This window comes from Chelmon rostratus, chromosome 21, assembly GCF_017976325.1.
Source record: "Chelmon rostratus isolate fCheRos1 chromosome 21, fCheRos1.pri, whole genome shotgun sequence".
In the NCBI taxonomy this organism is placed as follows: Eukaryota; Metazoa; Chordata; class Actinopteri; order Chaetodontiformes; family Chaetodontidae; genus Chelmon; species Chelmon rostratus.
In genome coordinates, this window is record NC_055678.1 from 16,479,601 (window position 1) to 16,493,690 (window position 14,090).

The following is a 14,090-nucleotide window of genomic DNA, read 5'->3' on the forward strand; positions in this document are numbered from 1 at the left end:
CTGCAGCCCTTTGAAATACCAGGTCCAATAAGATCCAGAAACTTCAACATGCTTAAACATGCCAAACTTGAACATATTCCTAAACTTTACACACCACAGCTACATGCACAGAGATAGCTGCCTGCTCCTTGCCAACACTTTCACTTGCTTGACTAGGAGTGGACCTGGAAGACATTTGCCACACATGGACAGCTGAGTTGCAGGGAACAAGAAGAAGTTTGTGAGTGGAGTAAATGAGGCCACGAGGTTCTTCGTCTGCTCTTCCTCCTCTGCTGCTTTAGTGCAATCCACTTGTACTTTTTACCCCTTGGTGCTGCTTGCTGCATAACGAAGTGATCAAGGCTTGTCTCTGCAGAAGACACAGATAAGACAGTGAACCACTGGCCCCTGTCTGTGTCCACATGTGCCAGGAAACTCGTCCATTCCCTGATATCGGCTGGGCGTGGTCTTGATGCTTCTCTTCACTCACACACACAACCACACTCCTGCCACCAGCTGCAGCTCCTGCTGCCTCTCCTCCATCATCACAGTCGGGGATTAGTGGAGACAGATTGATGGACTGAGGGCATTTCAGCACAATTATGGACGAAGATGGTGCACAATTGAGACTCAAAGTCTGGATCTTGGAGATGACTCACTGAAACGACTGACCTAGAAACTAGAAACCAGAGCTTGCCAAATAGTCATAATGGTGATGCCGAGCTCGTGTTCATTTGAATTAATGCCTGGGCAAAGGAAAGGAAAACAACCACGTCGTCTCAGGGGCAGATGCGAAGACATTTGTGTGTCCCATATGCAAGCACAGAGGGTTTGCGCGCATCGAAATGAGCCAGGCTGTATGCACTGGCACAAATGTGTCTGAGTTCACGTGTCTTTCCTCATGCAAGTGCACTTATATGCCCTCTTTAAGACACAGTATGTGTGTATGTCTTTCCTCCTGTTTTCCCCCAAGTCACAAATGAAGCCTAATTTGGTGAGCTGCTTACTGTACGTATCAGAATCAGAATGAGAATCACAATTGGCTTTATTGGCCAAGTATGAGTGCACACACAAGGAATTTGACTCTGGTTCAAACACTGCACTCAGTGTACTTACTGCAAAGGAAAAAAGACACACAGCTAAACGAGGACAAAAAGACAAAAAAACAAAACACTGAACAATACTGGAAAAAAAAAACAATATAAACAAAGAATGATGAGACAATAAACAACCTATACAATGAAATGTAGAGTGTGTGTGTACAAGTTAAAAACGGTGCATTATAGGATGATAACTGGCCAGTCAGTGGATGTTTTGGTGTCAGAGGGTTAGTGACACTGAATGACTAGCTAGATGTAAGCCACCATACTGAATAATAACACAAATAGATATGTTAAATAGTGCACAGTATATATAACACACTGTAAGTGGTTCTACTTTAAACCAGTGAAAGCAGCACTGACTGCAAAAGAGAAATCTTTTACATCAAATAACCAAAAAAGCTCTGACTTCTCAAAATATTGGCTCATGTAACATCCAATCCTTCTCAGTACAAAGCTGATTGAGAACATACGCTCTCAAGGTCTCTGGAAAAGCATTCTGCTGGTTTAGTATTCAGGGAGAGGCGGAGATATTGTTCAAGGCCCAAGCATGGGTCAAGCCTCGATGACACTGGGGTGTTTGATACCTACCGAGGAAGGTTCCAGTGAATCCCAGAGCCAGGAAGCTGCTGACCACCAGCAGAGTGCCCAGCACCATGAGCGCTACGCCTGTGTAGAAGACGTCCGTCCTGTCCATCACCTCCCACCTGGCCTGGGCCTTCATCGCAACCGTCATACTACAGAAAAACAAATCGGGGAAACCTTTATTTTAACAGTGTCTCGCTGTACATGCCCTAGTTTAGATTATTGGTGCAAACCACAAAGACCTAAGCATGCAGAAGACCTTTACTGTGGATTCAAGGGGTGGAGAAGGCGTGAGCAGGAGATAAATTGTGACAAAAAGAGAAAGATACAAAAGCAAGGGTTGGCAGATCCGTCAACTTTCCCTCAGTGTGACACACTGAAATCCATAAGCACCAGTGAAGGGCCATGAGAGTGGAATCACATTTTTTCTGTTCACGAAGGTCACCAAGAGCATTTCACTCATTTGTTGACTCACTCATTGGGTCCACCTTTGTTTTGTTTTTTTTGTTTGTTTTTTTTAACAATTTTTATTTATTTGTTTTTGTTGACAATACATTCCAATACAATCTCCACTAGATAATGGAGAATGAAAAAATCAAATAACAAACAACAACAACAAAATCAACCAAACAAACAGAAAATACAATCATTAAGAGCAGAGCCTGTATACAATTATGTAAGATCTAGTCTCTCCTTATATAAAAACCATTTCCTCCATCTTTTAACAAACAAGTGTTCTTTCACTTTCAACTTGTATGTGAGATGTTCCATCACCAATATGTCGTCTATGATTGACATCCATTGTTTGTTACCAAGGGGTTCAGTCTTGAGCCAGTTTTTAGTAATGGCCTTCTTCCCAGCCACCAAGAGAATCTTAATCAGATATTGGTCTCCTTTATGCACCGATCCATCCAAATGTCCAAAGTACAAAACAAGGCAAGATTTAGGAATCATATATCCCAGCACATTGCAGAGAACTGAGTGAACATTCCCCCAGAAGGGCTGAATATTTGTGCAATTCCAAAAAATGTGTGTGTGACTGAATCTATATCATTACACAGTCTCCAGCATGGCTGGTGAGTATTCAACTGTTTGCTTTTGATTCTAGGTGTAACAAAATATCGAATTCAATTTTTCCAATTAAATTCTCTCCATCTCAGTGACTGAGTAGTAGTTTGATGTGCTTTCCATAGATTGCACCATGTCCCTTCTGGAATCTCCCCACCCAGCTCTTGTTCCCACTTAGTTTTAACATATAATGTCGACTCCATTTTACATTTCATTAAGCAGCCATATAAAACAGACACTGCTTTTGGGATAGGATGACTATATGCCTTAACCAGTAATTTAACGATAGGATGAATTTTATCCTCATTTATTTTGATATGTTTTATATAATAATCCCTTAATTGCAGGTATCTAAATAAATCCTGATTAGTTAGATTGTGTTCATTTTTTAGGTCTTGAAAACTTTTCATTTTTTTTAAAGTTGTGCATATAGCTGTAATTCTCTTTTTTGCCCATTGTTTAAATGTCTCATCAAATTTACTCGGTGCAAATTTCATAAGCAACCCATTTTAATAATACGATTTCTTTACCGATTTTTAATTGTTTCACTGTGGAATACCATATATCTAAAGTAAAAGATATCACTGGGTTTAAGCTATGTTCCCCTCTTATGTAAGTAGAAGATTCAGTTTCCCCTATAGTTGTTTGAATTGTTTTTTTATGAATAGAAATTTCAATATCTTTCCATCTAGCTACATACTGGTCCACCTTTGTTTTGTTTTGACAGGACCAATGTACACTGCACAAATGCATCAAACTAGCCCACAGAAGCCTCAATGACTGGTGACATTATGCTGCTGAAAACCAGTTGTCTCTTCTCTTGCCAACTCTCCCACAGTCTCTTCTAATTCATCAACTGTGTGTGTGTGTGTCTGTGTGATCGAGAGAAAATATACTGGGGAGTGCTTTCAACTTGCTCTGACGTCACACTCGACAGCCGCCTGCCCTGACGGATGATTTGATGACTTGTAAAAGCATTTTCATTTTGTATCCACTGTGTTATCTTACGATGTTTGGATGAACAGTTCTGAAAGGGTGAGTGTCTGCTTTTAAAAGTGTTCAGTTTGGCTTTAATGCACTACTTGAAATGTGATGGTGCCATATAGTTTGAAGTTATAGAATGAAGTGGAGACACTGCAAAAGCTACAGCTACACACAAACTGCTGTCCCTACTGATGAACTGAGATGGACACTAGACGGCAAGCAGTGGCAAAATGTGAAGAAAAATCCGGACTGCTGTTGTAGAATTAATGTGACTATAACTAGTTTTTAACACACCCATTAATGCATCATCATAATGCTTCAGCTGCCAGGTCGCTACATTTATACAATATATGTTGCTCACAGCTGACACTTATTTTCATCAAGGATTATTTTTTGATATTTCCATAATATCAAATGTGTTATATGCTGGAAAAGAGTGAAAAATGTGTCTAAGAGCCCAAAGTGATGTCCTAAAATGCTCCAATACGCAAAGATATTCAGTTTACAATGGCACACAGAAAAGCAGCAAATCCTCACATCTGAGAAGCCAAAACCAGAGATTATTTGGCATTTTTGCTTGAGACGTGACTTAAATAATTGATTTGATAATTGACTGTCCACACCTCGAGCAAAAGTTTCTGTCGATCGATGCTGGCCACATCAGGGACAGAGAAATGTGATGAGGAGGAGAGTATGTTGCCATTGATGTTGTGACACCAATGTAACAGCTTGTCTCAAAGTTCCCTTTTCCCGAGTTTCATCGTATGCACCTACAAGCAAACATGCCCACCGGACTGGCAGAAAAATTTGGTTGTGGTGGAGTATCCCCTTCCCCTCTGGCTGATGTGCCCTTGAGCAAGGCACTTAACCCCCCTATATGCTCCCCGGGCGTCTGATGCGGCAGCCCGCTGCTCCTGTGTGTAGCACACACACATGTTGCATGTTGCATGTGTGTGTTTCAAAAACAGTGATGGGTGAAATGCTGAGAAGAATTTCCCAGTTTGGGATCAATAAAGTGAATTAAAAAAAAAAAAAAAAGTCTCCTTATTCACTGGTTGTATTGTGCAAGAAAGGAAACAGGTGAGCTAGACTTGCACCCGTGGCTCAATCCACAATGAGAGCCAGAACAAGATACAGGGACAATTATGGTTTGCTTTCTAGTGTCAGGTTGGCCTCCATCTACTACCACTATGAAAAAACCCCCAGCTCGATTTGCAAGTGTGATCTGCAATGAATTGTGGGTGTCAAAGTTTGCAAGAAGCCTGACCAAAAACAACTACACTCCTCCACTTTCTCACAATTTTCTCTCAGTGCCGCACCAGGCAAAAGGCAGGGTTGTCTTTCCACTAAAATAGATTTCAAAAGATTTTACCTAACAGTTGCTCACAGTGCTGCCGTAACAGCACAACCTCCACTGGAAGAGCTCCAGCTCAACTCGGGCTCCCTTTCTTTTGACCAAATTTGGATTTTCTGGTTTCGGTCAATGAAACGATGGCAGTGAGCGGTGGTCTCACATCCAGGCTTCTTAATTTCAAATGCAAAACATCTCAAATGCTAAATCCACCTTTTTTCTAGTTTTGCCTCTCAATGGTAAATATTGCAAAGTAAATTTTCCATCGAGGTGCAGAGGTGACAACAGCGTAAAATGCTAAATATTTGACAAAAGGAACGAGGATAAATAGAAAACAGTCACTGTGTTAAAGTACATTTTAGGCATTCCACGAAGAACTTCAGACCTAAACATTTAGTTAATACGAACTAAAATATGCAAGAATGCAAGCTCATTCATGGAAAAATTCACCTGTTTAATGTAGTGTAGCTCCAACAAAAATAATGTGTCGGTCTGACTAACTGTGAAGAATCGGCAAATCGGCACAATCGGCAAAGTGCAGTTTTAACACTAATAATGCTTGTTACTGCCTGTTTGTTAGCCCCCTTTATGTTGTTGGGGCGCCGTGCCCACAGCTGCTGAATGTCACCAGGCCACAGAGTTGGAAGAGTTTCCAATATTGCAAATTATAATGGGACGAACACAGGTCCTCGGGCGGATGCAGCTTTGTGTGCTCCAGTGTGCAGCAGCACACCTGTGGGATGCAGTCTGAATGTGGTGCTCTGTCCAAAAATGGTCCAAAATCATAACTAGGTTTGGGGTTAATCAGAGAAAACTGGGTTACAGGGTCTGTGCGGTGAGTCTTATGGCATTCTCCCTTTGTCAAACGAAGCAGGAAGTGTAATGTGATGTGGTGTGTTGTTCTGCCATGTCAGACACAAAGAGCGACTGCTGGGCTGTCTGTTAAGGTGCGAGGCGTACCGCTGGGATTTGGATTGGAAAAGAAATGGGAAAGGGGGCTTGGGGAATGGAGATGTGGGTTGGGGGTTAGTGGGTATGAGGGACTGACCGCTGGATGTAGTGTTACAACTGATGACGAGGCACCGCTGACGTAGCACACGCCGTAGCTTCTAGAAGCTTCAGAAACTACTGAACCGTTCATTTACCCTTCACCGTTTTACAGTGTAACAGAATTTTTTATGAATTATTTGTGACGGTGGTTTCTGCGCGTGTTAATTCAACAGATGATGATTGCATCAGATAGTAGGGAATTAAAGACCCCTTCCTGTCAGAGTCATACATCTGCCTTCTTTGCACCTTTCTGAATATGACATGGAAAGTGTGATCGCAGAGAGAGACAGCATGATGAAGAGGAGGAGGAGGAAGTATATGAGGGTTCAGTGTGGGAGTGAGACCTTTCACAATGTGCTGCTTTAGAAAAGCAAGAGCACTCGGAGCAAGGCCGGTGATACCAAATAACCACGGTTCAGCCTTCAACTCTGGACTTGTTTCTCCAACTCAGTTCAATTCAGCTCGATGAGGAGCTTCATTGGCATGGGAAAGACATGTTTACACTGTCAAAGCAAGTGTGAAATAAAAACAGGGAAAAATCTACATAAAGAAGAAGAATTGTGATTTTAGTGTTCTGAAAATCTTAACAGATAAGTTAACAGATAAGTAAAAAAAAAAAAATTAACAATTAAAATAATATAGAAAAAATGCAGACCTGCAGTTAAAAAATGAATGGAGTTCGTGTGTGTGTGTGTTTGTGTGAATGTATGTGTGTGCTATGTCTGTGCCTCGGTCACTCACTGTCCCTCGGGTTGATATCTACTGGGCAAAGTCTCCTCACAGCAGTTTTCCCTTTGAGAGGTCGTCTATCTCTGTGACATCTGAGATGCCGGGGTCGAATATATTAAAGTCAATGAATGTTTTACATTGTCAGAGGAAGTACAGGAGCAAAACTGGCAGCACAGGGATTTAAAAACACGAGAAATTTCCCAGCGCCCTGCTCGGGCCACCCTGCCACCCTTACCACTGTCTACACACCTCTTACACTCAGACAAGGCTCCACTAAAATCCATGTGGCATACTCGAGAAGAAGCATGACTCTGAGCAGCGTTGCTTTTCGTTAAATACGGGTACGCCTCCTCCCATTTGTTGAGATACTTTACCTTTCTGGGCAGGTACTCCATCCCTCTCACATTCGTCTTTTAGTTCTTGTTCTTGTTTTATTAGCGGGTGCGTTTCAGTTAATGACTCCCTGGATGTGAGAAAAATTGGGGGTTGGAGTTTTATTTTGTAATACATTGATCTGGATTTATTCGATTTATTAGTATTTCTTTGTGCAGATTTTCAATATGTGCTCTCCAGATGTCACCATGTTGGATGGATAAAGCTTGTGGTTCCTTTGTGTTGAAGTTGTTTCACATGATCCAGAGTTGATTTTGATGAAGGGTGTTCTTTATATATTTGTTTTTTAAATGCATTAGCCTGGAACGTTTGGTTAGCGTTGCTTTTTCTGTGCTGTTATCCACAGGTTCTCTCTCACAGGTGGTCTTGGATTCTTGAATGCTCTTGTTTGCTTGTTTATAAGGTCGCGTTTAGTAACTGCACTATTTCCCTGCAACTTTAAATTATTTCAGACTCAAGGTTGTTCCGGCGGGTGACCGCTGCTGTGGTAAACATGGCAGACTGACCAAGACATCAGGTTCAACTCCTGTTCATCCATTCAGAGCTCTCATAAAAACCATGTTCACCTGGACCTGGCAACAGGCAATTTCTGAATAAAGTTTCACAAAATGTCTTAGAAAAGACATCTACTCTATAAATAGCAGAGAGATATAGATCTCATCAGTTATGCCCAGACTTTGATTTAACTTTAACCAAATGTGTGATTTGCCATTTTACTGGTGAGATCTGATGGCAAAGATCACACACAAGATCCCCCCTGATGTTCTGCTCTTGCGTATGTTACTGAATTTCATGAAGGGCCCCATGACTTCATTATATCCTGCCTGGTGACCGGTTTCCAGGGGGACCGCTTGTTTACTCCAAAGGCAGCTAGTTCAGTTCAGGGCATATAAAAAAAACAACAGTGAAGAGAGTGCAGAGTCCAGAGCTGTACTGAAGTGCTTTGCACCTCGCGTCCACCAACTGCGGGAGCGAGGGTCGGGGAGTTGTTTGGATTTTCATATTGTCCAATTGTGGTTATTATGTTTTAGCATATTAAAAACAATGTACCACCAAGTGGTTCTCCAAAATATCTAACAAGACAATTTTTTACTGTTGATGAGAAGGAACAGGTATGGCAGCTAAACAGGTCAAATCTATTTAATGTAAATATCTGAAGAACTGTATGCAATAACTACCCCCCACACTACCCCACTGTTGACTAAAAAATGGAAGGGAGGAGGTTCCTCCTTTATATTTGTCCTGTGTCCAAACTTCATCATCATCGTATTTCTAAAATTGGGTTTTGTACGTTTGTTTTTTAGCTTTTAATTATTCCTGAGCGTAAACACAGAGGGAGTGCAACTGTAGCATTTTTACATTCAATACTTGTAAACGTGTGAATCCCAATCCTCCCTTCTCATTAGGCTTCCTGTGAAGAGCAAGAGCGTCAATTAAACACACGCTTTAATGGAGTCTTTCCGAAGCTTTATCACCGAACATAACCAGCGGAGAGCATCACTGCTGTGTACTTAACAGATAAAAATACACACCCTAAATCCTCTGCATGTCTGGCCTATAAATCTGTGGAGCTGTACAAATAAATGGCTGTCAATCAGCCAATTCTTAGGCCAGTGTATTAGCAAGTCAATTAGACCAACAAACAAGCAGCACAACAATGAAGCTGTGAGGTAATTGTTCTGCTGCTCAATTGGTCGGCCTGTCTGTTAATTGGGATTTGCAGAGGGGTCCAGCAGAGTCAAAATGACAGTTTCCACTGTGATTTGCTACTGTGGTCCTGCATGACAGCAGGGCTAATGGCAGCCACACTGTCATAGCCTCCCTCCTCAGCAAACATGGCTTTTGCTAAACTGAGTAGCGGTCAGTATTGCTGTTTTCATCTCTCAGCACATTCTTAGTCTGCAAGCGATATCAGCCTCACTGCTGACATGAAGCTTTATTATAGTTGTACTGGAGTTGTTTTTGAGCTAATTTACTGGTAATGCTAAATGTATTTTCTGCTCCTGCTTCACTTTAAAGATGTTCTACCATTGAACAAGTGGGAGACTTGTATTGTACAGATGCTACATGAAATGCAATGTATTTGTCACCCAGATTAGCAATGTTTTGTTTGCGGTGTTGTAGAGTTGCAAAGTGGGAAGGGTCTTTTTTCCCAGCAACATCCTCAATACTACTAAATAGGAAAGGGATGGGCTCAGCTTGTACATAAATGACAGGTGGTGCCAACAGCGAGCAAATGCTTGCTAGTTAGCTACTTCCATCGTCAGGTTCGGAAAAAAAAAAAAATGTGATGAACTAGTTATAATGTCTTCTGGACGCAATCTTATGAGGTATGCTACATAACATCCAAGCCTCAGAGGCAAATGACCAACCAAGCCAGTAGTTGATTCAGTGGGTTGTTAGCCTTACCATGTTAGTGACCAGCATTGGCACGCTGGTTACTGGCCATGCCAATAGCCGATCTAGTGGGTTGTCAACGCTGGTGTGCTAGTGGCCAGCCTCGGGAACTAATGACCAGCCAAGCCAGAAGCCGCTCGAGTGGATTGTGAGGTTAGACGCATGAGTTACCACACTGTTCGAATGAATAGTCGGCTTCTCATTTGCCACCGCCAGTCTCTCAGTTACCACTTATCATTGGCCAGATCAGTAGCTGGCTTTGGCTAGGATATGGCCTCCACTGACCTCTCAGTAGTCTCAATTCTGTCCGTTCTGCAGTGTCATACAACCCCAACTCCTAATCCTAACCCCTCGTAGGCCCGACGTCTTTGGTGCCAACTGAATCGCCTCAGCACTGTTTACCCTCAGTTCCGCTGCGTGCAACACTTCATTCAAGATGGAGGTGGGATGGAGCTATTCACTTTTTCTACCCAGATTTACAGTATCCTGCCTATCTCCAGACCAGCAGGATAGTACAAGCCCCCTTCTCTAACCTTGTGACCACCACTACTTTCAACTTTTTATCAAGGAACAAGACATTTTCAAACACAGTTGTTAATCTCTTGTATTGATGATTTAACTGGGGAAGTTTTGAGGCCATCAAAGCCATTGAAGAACACTAACTGCTACCCATGTAACAGTGTCTATGTGGAAAATGAAAGGAACCTTTACTTCTGTAACCAGAGGCGCTCGACATAGCTTAATGAGGAAGGGTAAAACACAGCATGAAAGCTGTTGAAGAGATGCAGAATAAAGGCTCCAACTGTTGCTGTGCAATCAAGCACGACTCCATCACATCCTCAAGGTAAACAACTCCTTTTACCTCGTCATGCTGTGGAAAACCATTTTCACAGCTCAGCGCAAGTATCCATCTTCATTGACAGTGTTATTCACCTTTCTTTTCAGAACTTTTAGATTTAAAATAAAGTGTATTTCATGTCAACCTTGATTCCAAATTTGTTGGGATGCTGTGTAAGTTAATTTAAACACAAGATACTTGTGCTCAAAAAGAGGATTCATTCTCAGTGAAGAACCTTGGACCCCTAATCTGTCTCTATACCTGCCAAAGAGCAGTGATTCCAAACACGTCTCTGGGGGTCATCAGGTGGAAACCTCCCTTCAACAGTGTTTCGCCTACTTAGTCCCACTACACCTCCAGGAGGCTAGGCGTGAACTCCGGCGTCCCAGAGTCACCCCCCTAGTGCCAGTTCACACTGCTCCTACACAATCCAAACAGCACTGCCACGTTCAACTGACCCAGAGATGCTCCAGGTAGTGGGCAGTACCGATGCTACCATTTAGCTAATGCTAATGCTAATGCTAACCGCTAACTGCTAAGAAGATCAGAAGAAGACAATACAGCACAGTAGTTGGGATGCTGTGTAAAACATAAATAAGAACAGAATACAATCATTTGCAAATAAACCTTGTTTACTGACAATGCTTTCATAAAGTGTTCCTGAGCCAAGGTAGTAACATCCTTTAACCAATCATGTCTTCAGAAAGTGGTGAGCCTCGCTCCATCCTTGCTTGTGAGCGACTGAGTCTTTCCAGGCTGCTCCTTTCATACCCAATCATGATACTATCACCTGTTACCAATCAACCTGTTTACCTGTGGAATGATCCAAACAGGTGTTTTTGGAGCGTTCCACAACTTTCCCAGTCTTTTGTTGCTCCTGTCCCAACTTGTTTGCAATGCGTTGTCAAATTCAGAATAAGCAGATATTTACAAAAATCAAACATTAAATAAATTGTCTGTGTACTGTTTTTAATTGAAGTCAGAAAATGATGAGCTAATCATCACATTCTGTTTTACATTTGTGTCCTCCACTGCCAATGTGAAATCAGGGCTGCTGAATATCCTGGAAGGCTTTTTGAAAACTAGAAAAAAAGCTGTAACATGAAGGTTGAGGCGACGTCTGTAGTAATAGTAGTTTCATTTCATGAAATTGAGAAGCTTTTCTTTCCAAACAATGAATGACCCATAAAGTGAATTTTGAAAGCTGTTGACGTCAGCATGTAGAGACGTTGGATTGGAAATGGAAAATTAGTCTTTTTGTGTTGTCAAGGCATTATGTATTGCACTCTTTCAAAAGATAAACCATGCTGATTCAATTTTATTTAATACTGACTAATATTTTTCCCATAGGAATGACATTCTTTAACCTGCTTCCTAAGCAGGTATGGAAATCAAAATGCATACACAATATCTGCATGTTTCTCTCCATCACACTGAGTAAAGCAGCAGGAGCTCATTGTCTGATTTCTAATCAAACCACCACTGGGCAGCAGAGTGGACAATGTGACCATGCAGTTACCTTTCTAATCACTGATGACATATCCAGACGAGCAGCCATTAAGAGTACGATCCACCACTGTGCTTCAGCTATAATTCATCTGCCTGTATGACACTGCTGTGTGTCCATTTGAAAATAATTGTGGCTATTACATGTTATGTGTGCTTGATGACACAGGCAGCACATGAAAAAGATGATGTCTGTCTGCTATTAGTCTTCAATCACACATCATATGGAATTCATAACACAAATGTGAACGTGTGTGAGCCATCTGTGTCAAATACCAGAAAGAAAAAAAATGAATGAATACAGTACGATATGACTACATGACTCCTGCATGACTCACTCTGGAAAGTGCTGCTCAGAAAGACCCAAATGGTCTCTGTGCAATTTCAAAAGGCAGCAGCAACAGCCTGTTGGTTCATAATGATCCCTGGCTTATTTTGCTAACTTTTCCCTTTATTACATCACTGGATGCATTATCTTCATGTTCTCCATCACATTCTCAAGTTATGAATACACCTTCAGTGTGAATATATATATATATATGAAAAGGCGTTTTGTGCTCTTTGGCGTTTGAGATCTTTGTCTCTTTGCTCTTATCAACTTTTTATCAGTCAAGGGTCATTTGAAAAGATCATAAATAATGATTTCTTCATTTGTCTGAACAAAGAAACAAAAGTAAATTTTCCTTGATCTACTGTGCTTTTTACTCTTTAGAGAACAAAAGTGTAGAAAGAAGGTTGAGAGTGACGTCAGCAGACCTGAGGCTCATTACTGAATGAAGCCTGCCCACACAGCAGCACAAATATAAAGAAAGTGTCTGCTCTTAAATGATCAGGAAGAAATGTGGCTGAGTTACAGGTGTTAGTGTAATGTGAAATGAATCTCGTAATTACAGTGGCACCCAGCTGCTCGTATTACTTACCCTCGATACTGTGAAAAGAGCTGCTGGAGGCGCTGGTAGAGGCGACAGAAAGTTGAGGGAAAAAGCGTCAAATTGAACAGGAACTTATTTTGAAGGGATGCTGCCTGACACTGACTGTCACCAGTTATGTTTTGATATCAGAGCATCAGCTGAAGAGTTGGAGACTGGCAGCAGGATGTGAATTGCACCACCTGGATTTCCAAGAATTTTTGTTTGCCTTTTTGTTGAACCTGAAAGGTTTAGTGGACAGCTACTCACATCAGCATGGCTCCCTGATAATACACTCTCCTTTCTCTTTGCCAGAAAGTCAGCGTTCCTGGACATGTCTGGCCTTTGGTCTCTGTCCACACAGGGACGAACCAGTTCATGCAGTTAAACTGACTCCCTGTGGAGTTACACAGTTGTGACTAATGACTTATTAAACTTCTTCCTGCAGGTCAGAGAGGCACAACATCAGGTTTAATGTAGGAAATCTGACAGTGGTAAGAATCAGTAGCCAGATGGGGAAAAGTTCTTTGACATAGTCGGGTTCCCTGTATTGGAATAAGGTTCATAATAGCGTAAAAGAGACTACAAAGCCAAACACTGGCTTTTATATAACACAAGCCTCTAAAGACAGTGTATGTAGGGTTGTATGGAGCTTGTTTCATGGACCACTTCTTGTATAATAGCAAATGTGTTCTTCTGCCTGTCAGAATAATGCCTGTTAATGTCCAATGTGAATATTTTCTCTCTACCATTTTTTGTGCTTTTATATGCCACAAAAGGCGTACTCCACTATCTCCACATGCAAGTACACACGCACAATTACAAACCTCCACAACATCTAACTGTAGAATGGCAATAAGTACTGTGACCTTCCTGTGTTATCCCTGATTTCCCTTGTGCATATACATTGATGCTGCTTTCTTACAAAATAAATTACCAAAGAAACAAACAAACCTGGTATCTGGCCATGTTTTTCAAACTCCACACCCTCGCTTTACTTTGTTGTATATTTGTAGTCTCAACTCCAAGATGAGATTTGACTTGACAGAGCAAAGAAGGCGTTACAAACCAGGCAGTGCAGGACATCCCATGACTATTAAAAGCTGACCATTAATACTACAGAGAATTAGTGGCATGTGCCAGCAAACAAGCAATACGATGAAAAGCATTCTACATTTTCTTGGTCATTACAGTGCAATAGT

The 14,090-nt window shown here is 41.6% G+C and overlaps 1 protein-coding gene across 1 annotated transcript in view; it reads right to left on the reverse strand.

Moving 5' to 3' along the window:
* Window positions 1-14,090, reverse strand: part of pemt (phosphatidylethanolamine N-methyltransferase) — a 56,441-nt gene that overhangs the window by 18,782 nt on the left and 23,569 nt on the right. The window contains exon 4 of the mRNA XM_041962896.1: window positions 1,671-1,816. Within this exon, the coding sequence (XP_041818830.1) occupies window positions 1,671-1,816 (146 nt within the window). The remainder of the gene's footprint in view (window positions 1-1,670; window positions 1,817-14,090) is intronic.